This window comes from Dasypus novemcinctus, chromosome 9 (assembly GCF_030445035.2).
Source record: "Dasypus novemcinctus isolate mDasNov1 chromosome 9, mDasNov1.1.hap2, whole genome shotgun sequence".
NCBI lineage: Eukaryota > Metazoa > Chordata > Mammalia > Cingulata > Dasypodidae > Dasypus > Dasypus novemcinctus.
The window spans coordinates 71,580,522-71,604,593 of NC_080681.1; the positions used below are offsets into that span (position 1 = coordinate 71,580,522).

The 24,072-nt window shown below is 32.5% G+C and overlaps 1 protein-coding gene across 1 annotated transcript in view; it reads right to left on the reverse strand.

The window, feature by feature from the left end:
• Positions 1-840: 840 nt before the first annotated feature.
• HOOK1 (hook microtubule tethering protein 1) overlaps positions 841-24,072 on the reverse strand; it is a 99,346-nt gene continuing 76,114 nt past the window's right edge. The window contains exons 13-22 of the mRNA XM_004446685.5: positions 21,312-21,399; positions 21,171-21,231; positions 18,139-18,279; positions 15,955-16,048; positions 13,746-13,780; positions 13,135-13,217; positions 12,218-12,318; positions 9,223-9,324; positions 6,083-6,151; positions 841-4,443 (exon numbers count right to left, since the gene is read on the reverse strand). Of these exons, the coding sequence (XP_004446742.1) occupies positions 4,273-4,443; positions 6,083-6,151; positions 9,223-9,324; positions 12,218-12,318; positions 13,135-13,217; positions 13,746-13,780; positions 15,955-16,048; positions 18,139-18,279; positions 21,171-21,231; positions 21,312-21,399 (945 nt within the window). The 3' untranslated portion in view covers positions 841-4,272. The remainder of the gene's footprint in view (positions 4,444-6,082; positions 6,152-9,222; positions 9,325-12,217; positions 12,319-13,134; positions 13,218-13,745; positions 13,781-15,954; positions 16,049-18,138; positions 18,280-21,170; positions 21,232-21,311; positions 21,400-24,072) is intronic.

Genomic DNA, 24,072 nt, shown 5'->3' on the forward strand with positions numbered 1-24,072 from the left:
TTTAATGTGTTGTTGAATACGATTAGCAAGTATTTAATTCCCAGCTTTAAAGCATTCATTAACTTTTGATTGTGAATTAATCAAGTTACTTTATTTTCCTGAATCTGTTTCCTAATCTTCAAAATACAATAGTTGCTGTTAGATTATCTTATTGGTTGAAAGATCCCACATCCATTTCTGGGATGCTGTTCTTTGAAGTGCTACTCCTTGTGAGAAGATTATATAACACAGTCCTGTTGAATGCAGGAATGGCCATGTGGTTTGCTTTGGCCAATAAAATGGGAATAAAAATTCCATCAGTTGTCAGCCAGCTGTTCAACGTGTTTCTTTTTTCCTATGTCATGAGAGCAACAATGTTCCAAGTAAGGGACTTATTATCAGCCTATATCCTAAGAGGCTAAGACATGAGACAGAGACATGATTTGATATGATATATGATGCGAGAAATAAAAGCTGTTATATTGTTAGTCATTAAGATTTGGGGGTTGTTTACTATTTGGAATGGAGATGGATTATTTCCCCCTATTGACGACAGGAAATTATAAATTCTTTAGGAAGACTGCCATATTGCAAAGCCCAAGGGATACAATTTATTTGTATATATGTGAAGGGTGCCTCTGGAGTTGGGACCATGTAGTAGAGCCTGCATAGACATATATAGTGGTCCTTGTTCTTTCAAAGTGGAATGTTTTGGGCTCCATGCTAATACAGGATTGTCTACACTCCACTGGGAAAATTGGAGCATAAAAGGGTACAAAAAAATGACTTTTATACATCATTTCATTTGCAAAAAAAGTTTTTAAAGGAAAAACAAAATTTGCATAAAATTAATACAATGTATTTTTCTTTACTGATTCAAATATTTAAATCCTTTATTTAATGCAGCAAATACCGTGCATTTGGATCCACTATAAACCCACCATACACAGAAGCAGAGAATATTTACATAAAACATTTCACAAATATTATATTATTATTAGACAATCATTTATTTAAAATAATATGCTAAATACTTACAAAAATAAGTCAAGTATTGCCTCTATTTCTCAAGTGTCAAAGTCTTTGCCATAGAAAATAGAAAGGAACTTTTATAAACTAAACATTAATTTAAACTTCATCAAGTTTATTAATTACATTCTCTTTTCTTTATGATTGTGCTTTATGAATTTCCAAACTACTTCTTTGCAATTTACAGTTTCACAATAAAAATGTATGCATACAATCCATATACACTCATTTTTATACAGGAATGTTTCTCATTAAATACACATTTAGAGAACTTCAAGGTACTACTGGGCCCAAATGCCATCCCATAGGACCTGAAATACTACTAAACAGAAACAGGTGTAGATGTGGAAGCATTACCTAACAATCAAATTAGTACTCAAGTTATCCAAGATGATGACATCTTAATGAAGGATACTCAGTTTAATATCTCTAGAAAGGCATTAATTCTTAATTTATACTAAATCATTAATTCAATGGTCTTATTTATTGGAAAACTAGAATAAACTTAAATATTTCTCAGTACATTTAATGAATCTCAGGGTAAACATCACTGTCATATATAAACCTCCTTTTTATTTTATTTATTTTTATTTTATTTTTATTTTTAAAAGAGAGAAATGAATACAAATCTTAGAGCAAAGGCTCAAAATTAAAGACCATTTCCAAGTTGGTCTATGGTTTTACTTTATAGTCATAGGGCCATTCAATTCCTTATCAAATAGATAAATGATGAATTTCTCTTTCATGGTCTATACCTTCAAGTCTCCTTTACACCACATGTGTATAAATCATGGTTCATAATGTAATATTTATAATGCTTTACCACACCCACAGGGTGTCAATCTCATTACATTAACCAGATGTGGAAAAGAATTTCACTTCTGATCATTTCCTGAATTTCTGTATGATTACTCACAATAACACAGAACTTCAAATTACAATAGTCTTGTGTAAATACTTGCATATCAAACACTTTAAATTCTACTTAATTAGAAAAAGGTATCAATCAGAAAATTTGCCTTTTCTCTATTAAGAAAAAAAGAATCTAGCTTATGTCTTCATTCAAACATTGTATGAATTATTTAGAAATTCCGACTATAATAATCAGAAAGTTGTTACGAGCAATTAAACTGTGAAAATATTTAATTGGTTGAAATTGATTTTCTTCAATAAATTCCATTTAAAGGGAGCTTAAAGAGTTGGTAAAATTTCAATTATAAGCAAGTAGTAAACACCAAGAGGCAGATGTTTCTTCATTGACCAAAATATATTGAAAATGCCATAGTATTTAGAAAGTTTAATAGCATGCTGAAATATTTTCAAAGGCTTTTTTTGTTTCACTAAAAGTTATAGGCAAGCAGAGACTACAAGAATATACAACAAAAATGCAAACCAACAATATAATTGCACCAATTAAAAAAAAAAATCTGAGAGGTAGTCAACAGAAGTAACCCTGATAAAATAAAATATCCTGACAGATACTCTCTCTAATTAGAGATCCAAATGCAGTATGGAATCGTCTATTTTGAATGATTTAAAATTCTCTGGGAGAGAATCTAAACACCAGGAATCTAAATGAATAATACTGTGGATGGAATAGTAGTCATATCTGAAAAGAAAGGCTTAGAATAAAAGTCTAGACCAGGGATCTACAGTTGTCAGGCCAAATCTAACCCACCATCCATTTTGTAAGTAAAGTTTTATTATAATATAGCCATGCTCATTGTTTACATATTGTCTGTAGCTGCTTTGTTGAAAAAGCAGAGCTGACTAGTTGTGACAGAGATCATTTGGCTCACAAAGCCTAAATATTTACTATCTGGATCTTTGCAGGGTTTGCTGGTTCTTGGTCTAGACGTGACATCCCTCCTAGTATGTAGCTGTTGTACAGCACTGAAAAGCACTGGAAATAGCTACCTATGGAAATCACAACAAAAAGCATTTGAACCGTAAGGAATGTAGATCCTAGTTATGTCACAATACAATTCCTTTTTATACCTAAAATAGTTCTAATGTTTTGCGCCTTTTATTTTGGTCCTAACCAAAGAGTATTTCCAAGTTATTATAAAAAGATTTAGTGTGACACTGTCCAATAGAACTTTTTCCAATGTACTGTCTAATACAGTAGATACTAACTACATATAACCACTGAATATTTGAAATGTGGCTGGTACAAACAAGGAATTGAATATTTTATTTTAATTATCTGAACTTAAATTGCTGCCTGTGGATCGTGGCTACATATTAGCACAGATTTAGCACAATTAAATAAAAATTTCAAATATTTAGAAAGTAACACCTGTGCAAGAAAGAGCTTTTGGCAGGAACGAACTGAATACTACAAACTCAGCCCAAGACAGACTTCTTAGTAAACAAAATCAAACTGATTTAAAGTTGTTTCATTACCATATTATCTCTTTTCAATAAAGAGGCAATGTTATCATACCATGATGAATCTTTCTTTTTAGCAGAAGCCCTGATACCTTTTAATGCTCAAAAGCAATAATGAAATTGCTTATTAATTACATTAAATAGTATGCAGATATTTCACGCAAAATATATTTTCAAGCTTGGTTTCCATTGGAATCATCTTTTACAAAGGTCAGTTTGTTTCCACACCCATAACATTTCAACTAAGCTGTACAGAAGCGCTTGTGTATAAATAGGTACATATGAGAACTAGGAGCTGTTTTAGTCACTTTTAACTATGGCAAAGTCATTTCAACAGTCAAATCTTCCAAAAATTATGTTCGATGACATGATAAAATATAGTCATTCAATGTCAGAATTAGAAGGAAAGAAGTAAAAACTTACACATATCAAGTCAAAGAATCACTCTTGTATATCTTCCCATGTGCATACATACCTCAAGACTATTTTTATATGGACAAACCAAACAAACTTCTATGTTTTCAGGTTGCCTATTCCTGATTACATATTGCAAAATAATCAAGTTACTGGAACAACTGAGAACATAAAACTGAAATATACAAAAAATCAATATGAACTTACAATACTCTCAAAGGACAACTAGGTTTTTTGAGATGAATAGCTAATTACATCTTCTAATTATTCAAATGTGCTCCCTCCAGAGAGAAAGCAAATTCTATACTTCAGTTACAAAATCAGCTGGCAAAATTAATTCATGGATTCTGATTTTAAAATAGCTGATATGCATCATTATAAACTTCCTTTTCAATCTGGTAGCTAGTTGAAAGGTACAAAATATTTTAAGGGCACTTCTATTTATGTTTTCTCTGCAGTTTAATCAGATGTTGCAGCAGGAACTTTAACAGAGAGATTTCTTCTGGTGTTGGTGATGTGCCTTTGTTGTGCTAAAAAAGACCGTGCAGGAGTACATACCCCACTGTCTTTATAAGCACCACTGCTGCTCACAAGTCTAGATTCCATCCCCAGTTTCTGGAATGCTAAACTCTGGACAAAAATCAAAACAAAACAAAATAGTAACATGACTTAATATTTACATAGCATTTAGAATTTGTAAAGTGCTTTCACATATTGTAAAGTTGTTTATTCCTCAAAACAATTCTGTAAGGCTGGGGAGGTTTCCTTATTTTTATGGAAAAAAAAGGTTAAGAAGCTAATTAATATACACAGTAATGCTAACATGAAGGAGAAGACAAATGAATAGAACTTATTTTCTCTACTTTAATCCACTAAAACTTGAAATCATTAAAATCAGTGGCTTAAAATAATGCGCTGGAATTAGGTTTATTTATAACAATAGGGGAAATTTCCAGAGCAAATTTGGAAAAATAGAAAAGCTTAGAAAAGTAATTATCAAAGGGTGATCCCTGGATTAACATAAGCATCACTGGGAATTTGTTAAAAATGCAAATTCTTGGACTCTACCCAGGCCTACTGAATCAAAAGCGCTAAAGGTATTATCCAGCAATTTGTATTTTAAAAGGTTTCCTGATACATGCTCAAGTTTGAGAATCAACAGCAAAGTTCAAAGTTGTGGCTGCTGGGTTTCTTAGTAAGGGAAATCATTACTTATCTTTTGCTAGACCTCATAAAAACATAATTTTACTGAATTTAGTATCACTAGTAACTAGTATAGTACATGCAATATAATAGATGCTCAATGAATGCAGATTGAAAAAAGTAATAAATAATGCATTATTTGGCTCTAGTGCATTCATTGATTTATGTATCAAAAGGCCACAGAGGAACCATAATAATACACAGTCCCTGATTTTAACTAAAATAACTAATTCCTAAGGGAAGGTTCTAGAAACACTTCACACAGAGCAATTTCCTTCAAGGCCCTGCTAAATTAAGCCAGAGAGGCTAGGGAGAGATGGAGGGAAGAACAGACAAAAAGTATGGTGGCATGAAAGAAAAAGGGCAATGAGTTCTAGGAGATGAAATATAGGGGTCACATGGGGAATTTGTAAACTTATATGCATTCATATTAAAAATAAGAAGCAGCTGAGGTAGAGAATAGCTGACATATCTATTCTAGGTAATTAGAATAACCCAAAATAACCATAAATGCCATGAAACACTACTCTTGGAAACATCACACTAAGGGTGACAAAATAAAACATATTTAAAAGTATTTTATACTATTTTCTTCCTGGTAGGACAAATAAACAAATTATTAAATAGTTAAGGACACAATGAAGGGCTAAAGAAGATAATAAAATAAATACTGAGTGCCAAAAGCACTGAATTTTGCATTACACAGATACCCATATTTCTGTAGAAATGCTTTAGGGAGTTCAAATTAAGGTTTTGGTTTGAATAAGGTAACTCAAAATTATTTATAAGTTGTTATGCCTGCGGTTCACGCATATCAACTAAAGGTTGTGACACATTAATAAGTCATTAAATCAATTTAGTGGATTATAACCATTTTTAAAAATAGAAGAAACTACACAGAAAATATGAGTGCAATGCAGCTTGTTTTTCAATTACATAAACGTATACAAACATGCATACATAATGATTTATGATATAATAAAATCTATTTCCTTCTGTAGTTTTGTCAAAAAAGTTTGATAAACACTGCTTTAAACATTCAATCATTAGCTAAATTTCATCTCACCTTATTATACCAGGCAGACACAATTAGTTTTTCTTCATAATCACGGAATTTTGCTACTTTACATTCACTCTGGAAAAGAAAAGAGAACTATTAAAATCCCAGAAGTCACCCAAATTAATAAAAACAGAATCATTTTCTCATTTCGTTCATTTCTAAGAGAATCTGAATGCATTTGTGAGGCACATAAAATAGCCAAAATGTAGACTGAATCATGCAGAAATGCATGTATAAGACCTTTAGAAAAGAATAGGATTTATGACTAGTATATCTTTATTTCAGGAATTTTACTAGCAGAATGAAGCAATTCTCAAAAAAGAAACAACTGGTTCTTAAACTACAATCTCCTTTATCTAGAGAGAATGTAACAGTTGGCTCAGATAATAAACAAGTAGAGCTGCATCTACAGAGGAGTCAAAACTAAGGAGAAAGTGGGCATAGTGAAAAACATCCTAGGAAAAGTCCTTTAAAAAAATCACCCATAAAACTGACCACAAATTTCTCTCTCAAGTCTTGGTGGCCTGTATACTAGATTCCCTATAGCTACATTTATGTGATACCTTAAAAATGATTATTCTAATAGAGCTAAATTTTTTTATTTGTTGATCACTGAACAGAGTTGGCTTATATTAAAAATTATCATTTTGAAACACTTGAATCTTTCTTCAGTGAGACAAAAAACTCATGATATGAAAAGCACTCAGGAACCAAACCCATACAAGGAAGGGAGGATGACTTCTCTCTCACAGCCACTCCAGGCACAGATTCCCAGATAGGGAAAAGACACAAAATTATCTCTACTATTTGTCATTTTCTTCCTTTTCTCTTTTGCATTGTGGGTACAGATAAATTAAATGCCTATATACCATGACTTAACTGAGTTTTTCTCCTCATGTGTTGGGGAGCTACATCTCAAACATCAACAATGGTATATTTTATCGTTCTGGCTTTCACTGGGAAGTAAATAATCAGAAATTTAGACTTCTGAGATTATCCATTCCTAGTCTCATTATTTTAAAGATGAGGAGAATGAGGTCTAGAGAAAAAAGGTGACAAACTTAAGATAGAAAGTTAACAATACAGCTGTAACTCTGGCCTCCTGGTTTATGTAATATTTAAGGCTGGGGATATAGAGACATAGATTCTGCCCTCAAGGTTTTCCTACACATGCCAAAATGTCAAAGTACATGGAATCACTATGGAGAGGCAATTAACTTTGCCTAAAGAATGCAGAGAGAGCTTTAGGGATGAGTGACTTTGAGTTGAATCTTGAAGAATTAATAGTATTTCTTGAGACAAATATCCCTATCTAATGTTTTCTACAAATACTACACGGCCTGCACAAGTACTTACAGGACTTCATAGCAAGTCCACAACAGGCTGCTGTGTACTCAGAGTATAGGCAAGAGAGGATGTAAAAAAATATGTCTACTCAGTAGTTGAAAGAGTCTCAGGTTATGTATATTACTAGAAGAAATGCTAAAAATATAACATGGGACTGTATAACATAGTGAAACATCATGTAAAATACAAATATAGGTGATACTGCATATATAAGACTGTTTTTACAAAATATAAATACAAATAAACTAGAGAGACAGAAACAGAATAGTGGCTATGTACAGCAGGGGAGGCATAGAGAGACTGAGAGTTAATATGTTTTTTTTGTTTGCTTGTTTATTATTATTAATGGAATAATGAAAATTGTCTAAAAATGACTGAGGTGATGAATGCACAACTATGTGATTATACCTAATACCATTGATTGTATACTTTGGATAGATTTCTGCTTTATTAATATGTATGAATAAAATTGATTTGTTAGGAAAAAAATATGTCTACTACAGTTCACACCTATAGCTCAGAAATATGAAGGAAACAGTAAGTGAACACTTGTTTCTCTGAAATATAACATTCTTAGTTGATTTAAAAAGAAACAATCAATTATAAGAATTTAAAGGCCAGTATATAGACTTCAACATGGCTCTGCAATTATGCATATGTTATTATAGGGAAGTATATATTGACTTCAATAATAGCATCAAATCTCACCACAGTCCTAAAAAATAGTAGCTTTATAAAACATTCTGCAAAGAAAATTAGAAAATGCCCAATTATAAAATCTAAGCATATACAATTCCATACTGACACACTTAGCTCATAAAAATGTCATAATCACTAGCACAAAAACTTAAAAGTTTAAGATTATGAGCATCAGAGGATTAGTACTCAACTAATTAATGAGTACATGCCATTACTACCGCAATTTTGCATGATAAATAACCAAGATTTCCACTCTAGTTTAAGGCAGGGAGTCTTAACCTTTTGTGTTCCATGGAGCCAGTCAGGTGAAAACCACAGACCCCTTACTAAGTTCACACTATACTGTATATTATTTAATAAATATATTATACTTGCACCAACATGTCCTAACAAGAACAATATTTTTTGAATTTCAATTCAAGCTAATGCACTCCTTGTTACGAACCCCTAGTTTGAGGGCTTACTGGAATTCTGTAAGTATATCCATTTCCCAAGAATTCCAAGTGATAAATTGTTTTAGGTTCAGGTCAGGAACCAATGAAATGTAAGATAAGCTGGTTAACAGAATGAGCATGGTGCTTTTATTAAGAGGTGAGCTCAGTTTCTTTTTTTTAGTTTTCTTTTTTCTCCTCCCTTCTTTGCTTCCTTCTTTTCTCTCTTTCCTTCTTTCTTCTTTTCTCTATTTATTTATTTTTAAGGCACCAGAGATTGAACCCAGGACCTCATATGTGGGAGGCAGGCACTTAACCTCTGAGCTACATTGCTCCTCTTTTTTAAATTTTTTGAATGAAAATCATATCGGCAGAAGTTTAAAAGAGCATGAGAACAAGACTCTATTAGAAACTCTGGGATATACTATTATTGACTGTTACAGAGGGATGGAGAGATACAACGTAGCAGTTTATAAGCATAAACTATACAGTCATAAACTATACAGTCACCAAATTTCTGGGCTACTGAGTTACTTTGTAAGTGGCTAAAATATGATATTTCTACCTTTAACTTGTAAAACAGTATCACTAATGGCAAACAGATGACAGCAGTTAATTACCAGGATTATACAGAATAAGTTAACAGGAGATGATTGAATACAGTTTTACCTCCAGAATCTCAATTCTTCTGTCCTTCTCTGCCAACTGTTTTCTAAGAAGCATTATTTCAGCTGAAGCTGGATTTAATTTGGGATCTAAAGTTTTTATTACCTGTTTAAAGAAAAAATAAATAATGTTTTATGCTCCTTTTATCTTACCAAGCATGGAAAAAATAGGAATATAGTCTGTAAAATCTGTGTAGTAAGTAAAATGGAAAATTATCCAGAAAGGGATCCAGAAGCTAATTGTGGCTTGTTCTACAATTTAACTTGAATAAAAAAATTAAATGAGAAATCATATCAGTATAAAATGGGCAGAGCCCCATATCAAAATCAAACTTCTCTTTTTGAAGGTTCAGCACTAATGAATAGTTATTTAGCTCTTTTAATCTTTGAGCTCTGAGCCTTGACATAGTTCTTTCTACATTTATCTGGTTCAATATTAAAAAAAACAAAATACTTTTAAGTAAATGCAGTAACTGTAGGGAACTTGTAGATTTTACAAATAAAAATAACACACAAAAACAAAATTCTTAGCAAATATTTTTCTTACCACCAATATCTAGTTATGAACAATTCAAAAGATTAAGATGAATATAACAGATGTTGGTGATCCTGTCTGCAAACCTTAGGGTACTCAAATCACATTTACGTAAATTACTAAAATTTGGGTAAAAAAGAGATGTTTGATCAGAATGTAGTGAAGAGATGCAGCTAAGTCTGTTAGGAAACATCAGGTACAAAGTACAAGCAAAAACTACAATTTTTCCAGTAATAGAGACATGCATATAATGTAATTCTAAATCTACTAAAAATGGTTAAAATTTTAAAAAATGAATTAGGAAAATGTCAAAATGTCATCTATGTTTATATAATTCAAGAAAAAAGAACAGAATGCAAGATCCCTAAATATTAGGTATTATTCATTGGTTCATTGGTTCATTCACTCATTCATGAATGATTTCCTAAGTGCCTACTATGAGACAGACACCATGGCATATGGGGGTACAGCAGTGAACATGTCACCTGGTGCCTGACCTCACGGAATTCAAATTAAAAAAGGACAGCACTTGAAAGAATTTAAATCATAATTTAGTTACAGTGCTGTTGCCTCTAAGTGCTACAAGCAGGGCTGTGACGTTTTTATATTTTCTGATTTTCTACAATGGACATATACTATAATTTTAACTAGCCCTTCCTCTCCCCACACCAAGTGCATACATCCTTTCCCCCACCAAATTACATGAGGGTAAAAAAAAGGTCATGCTTGCTAAAATAAGCAACTATTTGTTTTAAATGATAATACTCAATGATGGCAAGAATATGGTATTCAGTGTCACTGCTTTCTGATTAGTTATAATCCTTTTAGAATATCATTTAGGAAGAATCTTACTAAAATTTTCTTAGCCTTAAACCTGATAATTCCACTTACAGGAAAAAAAGAGGGTGGGAGGGAGTTTTCTGTATAAATCTGTTCCCTATATTCTTAAATTTTAGTAACAGAAAAAGAAATGGGAAGAAACTATTTCCAACAATAGGTTGATGAATAAGTAAATGAGGACATACCCCACATTTGAATATTATATAGTCATTATTTTACTTTTGCGAAATCTGTTGCATAAGCATAATGTCTGTTTTGTTCACTGCCATAGTCCCAGTTCTTAGCATAGTAAGCATTCAATAACCATTAATTAAATCATATTTACGTAAATGAGGAACTGCTTATCCTTTTAGGTTTAAATGACAATACTCAAGTTTAAAAATACAAATTATAAATGTCTATATATAAATCACAAATAATGAGAAAAATATTCAATGAAAGAAATGGACTAAGAAAATACACCAAAATGTTGACATAAACTGTCTCTGGAAACTGTTCTATAGTTTACATTTTCTACTATAAAAATTTATATTTTTGTAACAGGAAGAAACTAAATATGGCAGATACTTCCTAGATATTTACCAAGTCCATTTCCTTTTCTTTCATAATTTAATTAATTAAATATAGCTATGCTATCTTTTGTTTCCTCTCCCTACAGCTGGGTGTGGCCATATGTCTGAGTTCTGTCCACTGGAATAGAAGTGAAGTGATTTACTTTGTTTCCACGCCTGACCCATTAAACATCTCCCATGAAATCTATGCTGTCTTTCCCTTATCTACTGGTTGGACAGCAATGCCGACTTAACACAGTAGCCTAACCATCACACAAGTGAAGTGGGGAACTCAATGTTGAAGAAGGCAGGGTCTATGTCCGCTTGAGATTCTGAAGAACTGCAGAGGGCAGAGCCCCTTCCCCAGCAATGACTGGACTTCATATGATCAAGAAGTAAACATCTATCTTCTTAAGACTTTATACGTTGGCATTTATATGTTGCTGCAGATACTGTTTCTATCTTTTTTAACATATAAATAGTATATAAAACTTATATTACCAGCATTTTAAAGTTTCTCCAAATAATATTCTGTTATTCAATAAACAGAAAATTAGCACGATAACCCTGAGAGAAAGCACTAATATTTAATTAGGAAAATATATGGTAACTCATGGCAATAAAAGATTTTATGAGAATAGCAGTACCATCAGACATTTTAAAAAGGTGTGAAATAAAAAAAATTTAGTCTGCTGAACATTAGAGTAATATATTTAGTTGTCTAATCTAGGCTAAATGCTAAAACAATTTCAAAAAAAGCTTAAAAAGCTAGATTTTCACCAAAGGCAAAATGTTCATTTTAAGAGATAAAGATTCCAAACATTATAGCAGTCATTTTTTCTAATGAAGTCACTAAAGTTAATGTGTATCCTGCCTTTGTAAGCCACATTATTATTTTATTTTATATTGATGAGTAAGACTAAGAAAGTATGAGGACTCGTGGAGACACAACATGAACATGACAGGTAAGGCAAGGCAGCAGACACAAAGAGACTCAGTATAGCTACAACTACAGTACAACTAAGTAGAATGGGATTAAATGGAACATGAACTCTGAAAGTTAAACCACTCACATTTCTTGCTTTCTCCAAGTACATTTTATATCTTTCCTCCATTGCTTTCATATCTTCATCTTTCTTCTGAAGAGCAGCTTCAAGTTCACTGATCTTTTGTGCTGTTAATGAAAATGAAATGAAACATGACCAATTCCTATTTAATATACTCCATTCACATACAAAAAAATCTATTTATTTTCTAAAGACTGATAAGAGAACTTAAAAAAGAATGTTTGTTTATTTTCTAGTGCTTTGTGTTTTTTGAGGAGGTTTGGGCTCACGACCTTGTACATAGGAAGATGCTCAACCACTGAGCTACATCCACTCCCCAATGAGAGTTGATTTTTTCATTTGTTTTGTTTGTTTGTCTGTTAAGAGGTACCAGGGATTGCACCTGGGAATTCATATATGGGAAGCCGGCACTCAACCACTTGAGCTACATATGCTCCCCTGCAGTGAATTCTTATACAAACTTAAACTATAACCAATACTTCTTTAATTATTAATTTTGTTCCTTAAAAAATGCCTAAAAAAAATGCCTATAATCTGCTTTATCTAGATTATCTTTCTCTTTCCAATTTCAATATTCAAATATATCTTACAATGTAAGCACAAATCGTAATAAGGGCAAAGAAAGCATTATTTCTATATAATGTTTTGAAGTTTATTTTAATCTGATTTTAAATCATGATTTATTTACATTACCATAGCTTCAATTTCTATTAAATTTCACAATGTTTGATACTCCTATATATCAATCAGTTCATTTTATTAGATTTACATACTTTTGCTTTAAGATGATTTATTAGTGACTTTATGATTAAAATTTATCATAGGCAAGGTGTATACCTATGCATTATCAAAGACTTATACATACTTCTTGCTTCCTTCAACTAAAAAGGTGTAGTTTGATCCAGGCTTTTACAAATACCTACCATTCTGATTTACATCTGGCTGAAGATCTTCAATGAGCTCTTGTTTCTTCTGTAATTCTTCATGGACCTCTGTTAGTTTTTCCCTAAGTAGTGAAAAGAGCATGGTGCTTTGGGGTCAAATAGACCTAAGAATGAAAACCAGTCTCCGCGACATAACATTGGAGGACTATGGGCAAGTAACTTTCTAATCCTCACCTGTGAAATAGGAATACTACCTGCCTAACTTGTTGTAAGGATGTAAACTGCCTAACACATGGTAAGTGCTAAAAACATTAAATTCCCTTCTCTTTGCCACTTTTGCATCCTAAGAATATTAAAGGAGATATTTTATAGGTTTAACTTCCTACATTTCACATAATCTAGTTGTAAAAGTTGTTTACTTTGTTAAATTCTTAAATGGCACTGACAGAAAAATGTATGAGTTTTGGATTGTTGGCAGGCAGGCTGAACTCTTTAGCATGTTTTCTTTTTACTTTGTGGTGGCAGCAGTGAATGTTCAACTAGCATCAGGGTATTTGCTTTATTAAGCAGAATAAGAAAGGATATTAACTTTAGAAGTGTTTGCAACCCTTCCCTTTTCACATTTGAAATGAAGTATCAGTTTTACTTACATATGAGCTTCCAACTTCTGCTTTAGTTTGCTGGACTATAAAATTAAAAAAAGTTGCTGTAAGATGACTATCTTGACAAGGGTAAGTTTTCCAGACATCAAAATTTCTTTATCTCCTTTAGAAGATGTGTTTAAAAATTATAAAATTTTTTTAAAATTTGCATTTCTAATATACATTAAAATCATAAAGCTTTAGGTATTTTTTACTTCAAAATGAAAGGAAAAGGATAGAAAATGAAATAGAGAAGAATACAATAACACAAAGAAAAATGCTTTATATTTCTAAATATAACAAAAATGAAATTTAAACTTGAAGTAGCAAATGCAAGCTGAATGTGATATATAGAGGAGTATCAAACAATAGGCATCAAAAGGTTGATTTTTTTTTAAATACAAATTTTAAGGCTTTTAATGAAGTATAATAAAAAAACTAAAATGATTGTTTTTATAATAAACATATAAGTCATTACAAATACAAGCATGTTAATGTTAACACCAAAATTAAGCAACCAGATTTTGTTAAAAAGCTGAAAATTTTAAACATAAAATTTCCTTTTGAAAAATATTTTAAATTACAACAGTAGTTCTGCATCTACTGAACAGTGAAGAGTTCAAAATATATAATCTGAAATAAAATTTGGACACCATTTAAGTTAAAAAATAAAAGACAAAAAATTTAAACTCTTTAGAAAATACTTGAACCCAAAATGTACTCCCCAAATAGATCCCATTTTAAAAGTATTCCCTATTTTTTATTCTTTTCACAACTGATGGAAAAATATTAATATGTCACTATTCAGTACAGTCCATAGTTTGCGTTAGGTGTATTTTTGCTAAATACCACCGTATTATTAATATTTTGGAATATTAACATACAATTGTTCTGATTCATGGAAGAACATTCTTATATTTGTACAATTAACCACACTCATCACGTCCTACAGGGTTCATTATGCTTTATAGTCCTTTATTTCATCCTTGCTTCCCTTCTAGTGACCTATACAACCCTAAACTCTCCTCTTCAACCACAACCATACCCCCATATTGGTACTAATTATGTTCACTCTAACATGCTACCATCACGTCTATCAAATTCCAAACATTCGCAATCAAGATTACTACAGATTGCACAAATTAAGCCTCTGCTCCCCATTCTCTATTGTGGTTTTAAAAAAATATTTGTATTAGAGAGGTTACAATACCGTATATATGCACATATGAGATGCCGCCATGCATGAGACGATTTCTATATTCCAAGCCCCCAAGGAAAAAAGAGAAAATCATATAAAGCATATGAAAGACAGAAAGGAAACTCATCCCTTTCAATCTTCCTTTTCATCTCTTCACTTATTCTGCATAGTTTCCTCCCCCATCAACACAGATATATCATCTAACAGTCTAGTTTCAATCAATCAACAATCAATCAGTATCGGTTTTTCTCTCTCTCTAGCACACAATCTAGCACTACGTTTTTTGTTGTTGCTTTTAAGTGAATGTATTCTTCCCCCAAGCATTACTTCTTTTCTCCTCCACATATGGACATTAACTACGGAAAAATTGCTAGGTATATCCAAAATTAGGCTAAGTTTGATCTCTTTTAAATCCTCTTATTTCTGTCCTCACAATATCCATCATCTAAAACCACTGGAAAATTCAAGGCCAGGAGTCAGTATGGAAAGAAGGAGGATATAAAGGGGGGGAAGGAAGGAGGATATAAAGGAGGGGATGGAAGGATGTCTCCAAGATTACGTAATGATTCTGTCCTTTGGTGACTGGTATGATCCATTTCTTAAATGTTCTCTTTTGATAAAAATTATTTTTAAAATTCTCTATTTTCCTATTAAAATTTTTCCTCAATTCTGACTGCTGATTACACTCATTTGGGTCTTTCTTAGGGCAGCCCCTGTAGGACTCAAAGTAGATCTGGAAAGACCTCAATCATAGCATATTCTCAACTCAAGAATTATCATGAACTTAAGTATAGCTGTTGAAGCAACACATATAGAAACCACCTATAGTATTATGTGATCAATTTATAGGTTCCAAGTTGGCAAAATCACTGCATCTGTTATGCAGATATATACGGTATTTAATGGTACCCTCAATGATAAGGGTAGCACTTTCAAATATGTGATTAATTTGGGCATTAGGACCAGCTACGACAGACAGTGTGGACACAGCAGAATTATTATAATTTCAAAGTTACTTACACTTTCACCTTCAGACTTGGAGCCATGTTCCTGTAAAGACTTCTGGAGATCCTCAATCTGCTGCTGCAATTCTCGGATACGCTCTTTGCTCAACCTATTGTAAGATGAAGTCTTATGTATTTATTTGTATTAGAAGCAAAGTAGCTATGGTTCTATAATTTAAAGGTATATTCATGTTATTTAATGAATAAAATAAACACATAGCAATACCAAATGCAGAACAATTACCTGTGGGTAGATAAAATATGTAGTAGATTATTTCTCAGAAAATGATTAATAAAAAGAACCCTTTTTTCTTATCCTTCTGGGAAGAAAGATACCTTGTAAACATATATGCCCACATTTAAAAATTTAAGGCAGTTACATGTCAGTGGCAAAAACATAATATTTTTGCACTGTATTCTCATTGCAGAAAAATTAAATTAGATCGATTTTTGTATAGTTCTATTTTTTAAAACATTGAAACTAGGTTTTCTTCTTCTCTATCAGATTTCATGGTGCTTTGGGAGAAGAGGAAGGTCACCATTTTCCAACTATTTCTTCCTGACTTTTTTTTTAATTAAAGAGATTGGAACAAGCAACTAATGAAGATTTTAACATGGTAAAAATCCATTCTTTAAAACCCTGCTTACAAATTACCTCCACTGGGAAGTTACCACAAGCATTATTATCTGTTTCTCTATAATACACAAACACCTGCCTATCATAACAATCCCACTGTTGCAGTTATCATATAATACTTATCTTTTCACAAGTCTATCTTCCTATGTTAATTCCCTAACAGCTGAAACTTAGTATCTCCAGTACTAACAATAGTTCTTGGCCAAAAACAAAAAGGCTTTCAAATGGTACTGAACAGTTTTTGGGTTGTAATATTTAATGGTGTCATTAGAAAGCTAAAATTTTATTCTTCTTTTAACCACAACTGATTTAACAAGTTTGAGAGATAGAAATATCAAATGTCTCTAAAATTTCTGGTTGTATCTAAGCTCCAATAATGGTTACAGAAATAAATTCAAATTCACCCGACAGCAAGTGTATCATTTATAAGAGGGCAGGTAAGCATAGTGGTTAAGAGCACAGTCAAATGAGAGAGGTTTCTAGGCTCCATAACTTACTAGCTGTTACAGAGCATGGACAAGTTACTTAAATTCTCTGTACTTCAATTTCCTTATCAATAAAAAAGAGATAATCATAGTTACTACACAGATTAATTCTGACACTCTCCAGAATCAATACAAATAAAGCACTTAGAAAAGTGCCTGGCATGCAGTAAGCACTTTATAAATGCTACTTATTTGTATTACTATTATAATTTTAGTACCTCATCAATACTGGATAAATTCTAATTAATTTAAACACATTATCTGTAATCTTCATAATAATCTCCAAGTAAGTATTACTTCCAATTTATAGAGCTGATGATACCAAATGTGAGAGAACTTAATTTCCCAAGAAACTAACTGACTTGGGTAAAAGTAGGATTCAAATTTGACTCCAAAATCTATGTTCCATGTATTCCATAAGATCATAGAAGAAACCCAGGTTGGCATTTATTCATTTGGTAAATTTTCTGTTCATTGTGAAGACCACAAAAATGAACATCAAGAATAATCAGGGAAACGGACTTTGGCCCAGTGGTTAGGGCGTCTGTCTACCACATGGGAGGTCCGCGGTTCAAGCCCCGGGCCTCCTTGACCCCTGTGGAGCTGGCCCATGCGCAGTGCTGATGTGCGCAAGGAGTGCCCTGCCACGCAGGGGTGTCCCCGCGTGGGGCAGCCCCACGCACAAGGAGTGCACCTGTGAGGAGAGCCGCCCAGTGCAAAGGAGGGAGCAGCCTGCCCAGGAATGGCGCTGCCCACACTTCCCGTACCGCTGATGACAACAGAAGCGGACAAAGAATAAAGAAACAAGACGCAGCAAAAAGACACAGAAAACAGACAACCAGGGAGGGGAGGGGAATTAAATAAATAAAATAAAAATAAATCTTTAAAAAAAATTTAAAAAAAAGAATAATCAGCTGGGTAAACCAAGCCTGCCAAAATTAATAGATAATTCATGATCCTAATAATTCTATAATCACTTGATTTCTTTCACATCTCTGTGAAAGAACTTACATCTCTGTGACCTAAGATATTGCAGTTAAGTATGATCATAGTTTTAAATTATAAATAAGAACATCACCTTTGCTCAGTTTCCAGTTCATTCATTTTACGGTGCTTCTGTTCTAGCTGCTCTTGAAGTTCCTCAATACGTTCATTCTCAGTCCCTTCCTGCTGTAAGCGAAGCATCTTATTTTCATGTTGCAGTCGAATAAATACTTCCCTGATGCCAAAGAGTAAAATTTGTACTTAATTTTTTAAAACATAATAGTTTTTACATAATTTGCTAAAAATAAAAATTTGTCCACTCGAGCTGTCATTTTTAAATGTTACTAAAGCTTCTGAAAGCATGTAATAAAAACACATGCACGACCAGTGCCTAGTGAAGGAAGTGCCTAGTGCCCTTGATATTGATGACTGCACTTATGAATCTTGTTCTTGTGAAATTGAAACTTAGCCTAATATTTTACACAGCCTAAGATTTACCTCCTGAAAGTGTCCTTGTTGCTCAAATGTGGCCTCTCTCTAAGCCAAACTCAGCATATAAACACATTACCTTGCCCCCAAAGTGGGACAAGACTCCTGAGGATTAGCATTCCTGGCACTGAGGGATTAATACCAAGTGTGAACTAGCAATGCATCTGGAAAAAGACCTTGACCAAAGGGGGAAATGGTAAATACAAATAAGTGTTTATGGCTAAGAGACTTCAAAGTGAGTTGGGAGGTCATTCTAGATGTCATGCTTATGCAAGTCTAATTAGGATCTGACTGCCACAGTAAACACTGCCTCCAATAGTGGGGTTCCTGAGGGCTCTAGAGAAATCAGAAACTATAAGCAGGGTAGACAGCTCAGGAATTCAGCAACCTGTCAGTGGGACTGGAATTTATGCTCCCCAGTGTAAGAGAGTTACTCATTTATATGTTCTCTATACCTGGTTCTTCTGTCTTTTTAACTTGAACCTCTAATTAGCACTATACTTGATAAATACATGTCCCAGAGATTTAAATCTTTGATCTGTCCATGTGCCAGTTGGGCCCTGAATTTCAGCAGAGTTGCAATACCTACTCTCCAGTTCATTGAACTCACCTAGGACAACTAATAAGATGATGATGATGGACAATGCCCACCCCAAGGAACAGTGTCTGCAACTGCAAGCAAGATAGTTGCATCCATCTGCCCAATGGGATCTAAGCTCCCTCTCAGTTAGAAGCAGAATGGACATCATCATCCCTTAGTCCTCAAGACTGGAGAATGAACAATGGACTAAAGTAGACTTACTATTATTCTAGCAATGGAAGAATTCTTATCATTGATATAAAGGCAGTGGCCATCAGAGGTTCTGAGGGATGGAAGATGGAATAGGTGTAATATGGGGGCATTTTGGGGACATGGGAATTGTTTTGCATGACACTGCAGTGATGGATACAGGTCACTGTATATTTTGTCATAACCTACAAAATTATACAGGACAGAGTGTAAAGTATAAAGTAATCCATAGTTAGAAGCAATGTTTCAATATGTGTTCAATTATAACAAATGTACCATGCTAATGAGGGATGTTGTTGATGTGGGAAAGTGTGGGAGGAGGAGGAAATGGGGCATATGGGAATCCCTCATATTTTTTATGTAACATTTATGTAATCTAAATCTTCTTTAAAAAAATTAAAAAAATATAAACTGCAAGACTGTACTTTGAAAAAGAAGCAGTAGAGTTTTAAAGATACACGTATAGGGCTATGTTGTATTTCATTAATTATTTATTATGGGAATGTGAATTATTTTACTTTGATAATTTAGAAATTATTCACATGAATGCAACATGTAGTGTATTCTTAGAAACATAAATGAAAAACAATAGATTTAAGAAGACTGTAGCTTGTCTAAAATGTTTAATGTACTTTAATGATAAGAAGTCAGTCTTTTTTATGAAAAAAATTATTAAAGATTTGCAAGAACATGTTTTATAAAATGCAGAATGGTAATAAATAAAAGTAATACTCTCATACCTGCTGTCCTCACAAATTTCATTGCCTAAAAGCAACTAAGTTCAAGTCATTACAATTTTTCTCCTTCTGAATGATATATGTAACTAAAGATACAGCTTTTAAGGCTATTTTTCCTCAATTATCAATTTTAGATTGACGACTGACCTCCCGCTAAAAAAGATAATTGATCTCACTTAACACACTTATGATCTCCCTCATCAGAGGTTTTCTCCTAACACTTTTAAACCTTTAAATAAAATCAACTCAAACTAGATCATACACCTAAATGTAAAGAGCTAAAACTATAAAACTCCTCAAAGAAATAAAAGGGGCCAATTACAAAAGAGCACAAAATATATGATTCCATTTATATGAAATGTCCACAATAGGCAAATCTTTACAGCAGAAAGTAATTTCTACTTTCTGAAGTGAGAATGGGAAATGACAGTTAATAGGTATGGGTTCTCTTTTGAGTGCTATGAAAATGTTTGAAAATTAAGTGTCAATGGTTGCACAATTCTAAATATACTGAAAACCTCTGAATTGTACATTTTTAAATTGGAGAATTATATGGTATGTGGATTTTACCCCCTAAACAGAATTATTAAACAAGGAACAAATATAGCTTAATATAAATATGTGAATTTGTTGCCAATAAAGGGAAAAGAAAACCATAAAAATGCCAGACTAGTCAATTGGCTAGATATAAATATAGCAGTAAAAGATTAAGATGAAATTGGGGTCAAGATGAACCTCTAAAATTTGTACTTTTTAAAATTTCTGTTTAATTTTCTATTAGTGACATCTCCTATTTCTTTACCCATGTGGATATATGTCATATTGAAAAGATTTTTCATAAAGCTAAAGAATAGGAGAATACTTTTAATATAATAAAAGAGATATTCTAAAAACTAGAAAATGTTCTTCAGGTAGTTTGTAATATTTTTTAACTTCTGATAAAATTTTTAAATTGCTGTGCTAGCAATTAGAAAACTTAAGCAGCTGAAATAAAAGTTTTCAATTCTATGACTCATAAATAAAGTCTAAAAGGCCAAGATATTTATGAAAATGAAGAATTCACATTTCTAATATTAAATATGGATCGTCAATTAATAAAAACCAATTTACCTATATTCCACTGGCATAATCTCAGCAGCAAGATTCTCATAACTTTTTGTAGCAGATGTATCTAAATGACAAAAATTAGATTAGCATTTCAGTATTTCTACAATTAAAAAAAAAACTTTTTAAAAATGCAACAAAATTCACCTGTTTGGTTTAGGTGATCCTGTTGTACTTGTGAACATCGAAGCTCTTCATTTGTTTCTTTCAGAGTATCACGCTGTTCTATTAGTCTCTAAAAAAGAATTCTGTATATCAGCCAAAAATTTAATTTTGCCTATAAACACTGTACTCTATATATTTATATATCATTAATACTATTAATTTGATAATTGTTGCTTTGTTAATTAAAAATGACATTGTTTAAATTTTAGTGCTAAGAGGCTCATTTTCTCTTGAATAAGAGGCATAAAAAGTTTTTATAAAAACATGGCTTATTATTTCTCCATCAGATAGCTTATCTTTGAACCAAATAAATGCAATTATTTAACAGTACAAATACATTGCCTTAGGGCCAAAAAGAGCAGGAACTTAGGAAGTAAATATACTGTGGTTTGAAGTCTATTCTCACCACTTTCTAGCTATATTATTGTAGGGCATTGTTGTTATTTGACCTGACTCAAAGCTTAATCTGCAGGAAAAGCCTTATTCCCAAGGAATTTATTAATAACAATCCATCAGAAATTGTTTAACATCAGAGCTGCCTGAAACACAGGTACCACTTTGGGTAAAGAGGAGTCAGGCCAACAAAACAAAAGAAAGATATGTAAAATATGATGTCTAAAAGGGGCTTTGGAAAGCTGCCACGAGTTCCTGGAGATCTAGAAGGCCAGCCATGTGCAGAACTGTGTATGCACCCAGGAAAGATCTCAGAGGGCCCCAGTCTTTCAGCTCTGGATGACCTTGAGACCCTGTGCAAGTAGGAAATAAAGGCAAAGGACTTTACTTTTATTTTTACTTTAAAGAGTTTTAAACTGAGCACTAAAAGTGCTTTCCAACACACATACCCAGCCATTTGTCCAAAGCTGCGTGACTTACTGCTTTAATGAATTTATGGAAATCTCTAACCAACCACCAATCATAAACTGACTATTATTCTAACTTATCAGAGCCTTCAGTGGCTGCACAGGAAAAAGAATATAGACTTTAGAGAATTAATTCAGGAAAGTCACTGAACAAACGAACAACAAACACTGGAGCTAGGGGAAAGTCTGTAATTTCTAGAGTTCACACATTATATTATTTAAAAATGTCAAGTTTTTAAGAAAAATATGAGACTGCAAAGAAACAGCAATGTACAGTCCTAAAATAGGGGGAAAAATTAGTCAATATAAACTGTCAATGAGGGGATCAAAACTGGTAGGAACTAGACAAAAATTTTAAATCTTTATATAATATAAATTTGTTCAAAGAACTAGTATGTTCAAAAAACTAATTATGTATAAAGAAATAAAAGATAAAGTAAGACAATGAGATTTCACCAGAGTATCAATAAAGAGCTAAAAATTACAAAAAAAGAATCAACTAGAAATTCTAGAGTTTGAAAAGTATAATAACTAAAATAAAAAGTTCATAAAAGGGGCTCCGTAGCAGATCTGAGCTGGTGAAGGGAAGAATCAAGAAACTTATAGACTGGCCTGAGAAACAAAAGGCAAAAAAGAATAAAGAAGAGCAAAAAAGCCTCAAGAGACCTGAAAGGCACCATCAAGTATACTTACATATGCATAATGGGAAACCAAGAGGACAGTAGAGAAAGAAAAGGGGCAGGAAGAATATCTGAAGAAGTAACGGTCAAAATAAATTTCCAAGATTTGATTAATAAAATTAATCTCTACATCCAAGAAGCTCAATGAACTACTACTAGTATAACAATCTCAAAGAGAATCACACCTAGACATATCATGGTCACACTGCTGAAATCCAAGACAAAGAAAGCAGTAAGAGAAAAATGACTCATCATGTTAAAGAGGCCCTTAATAAATTGATTGGCTAATTTCTCATGAGAATGGAGGTCAGAATGCAGCCAGATGTTATAGTCAAGGTGTTAAAATGAAGAATAAATTGAGATATTCCAGCCAAGAAACAATAGAGAATTTTCTAGAAGACCTGCCCTATAAGAAATACTAAAGGGAACCTTTCAGCCTGAATCCATATGAAGAAATAATAAGCACCAATAAAAGTAATTACACATGTAAATATATAATATGATAAGTATACTTTTTATAACTCTTTTATTCTCCTTTTTAACTTAAACAATATCATAGAACGGTAATTATAAACTGTGCTGCATGACAATTATAGCACAGATGAGAGGGAAGGGAAAGATACTCCGCTGAGGTAAAAGTTTTTGTATACTACTGAAATTAATATTAATTTAACCTAGATTATTTTCAGTTAAGATGAAAATAACTTTTAGAAAAAACCAAAAGAGTAAAAGAAACAGGGAATTAAAATGTTATGTTAGAAAATACCTATTTAACACATAAGAAGGCAGCAGTGGAAGAACTGAGGACCAAAGAAAACATAGACAAATAGAAAACAACAATATTGCAGACCTAAATCCTATCTTATCAATAATGGCATTAAATGCCAATGGACTAAAACTCCAATCACAAGGCAAATAATGACAAAATAAATTTTTAAATGGTCCAACTATATGTTATGTAGAAGAGAAACACTTTAGACCCAAAGATATAAATATTTTGAAAATAAAAGGATGGAAAAGATATACCATGCAAACAGTAACCGAAAGAGAGCCAAAGTAGGTACACTAATTTTAGACAAAACAGAAGAAAAATAATTATTAGAAACAATAAGGGACATTTATAATGACAAAGGTCAATTCATCAGGAAGATAGAAAATTGCTAAACATATATGCTTCTAACAACAGAAACCCAAAACATTAAG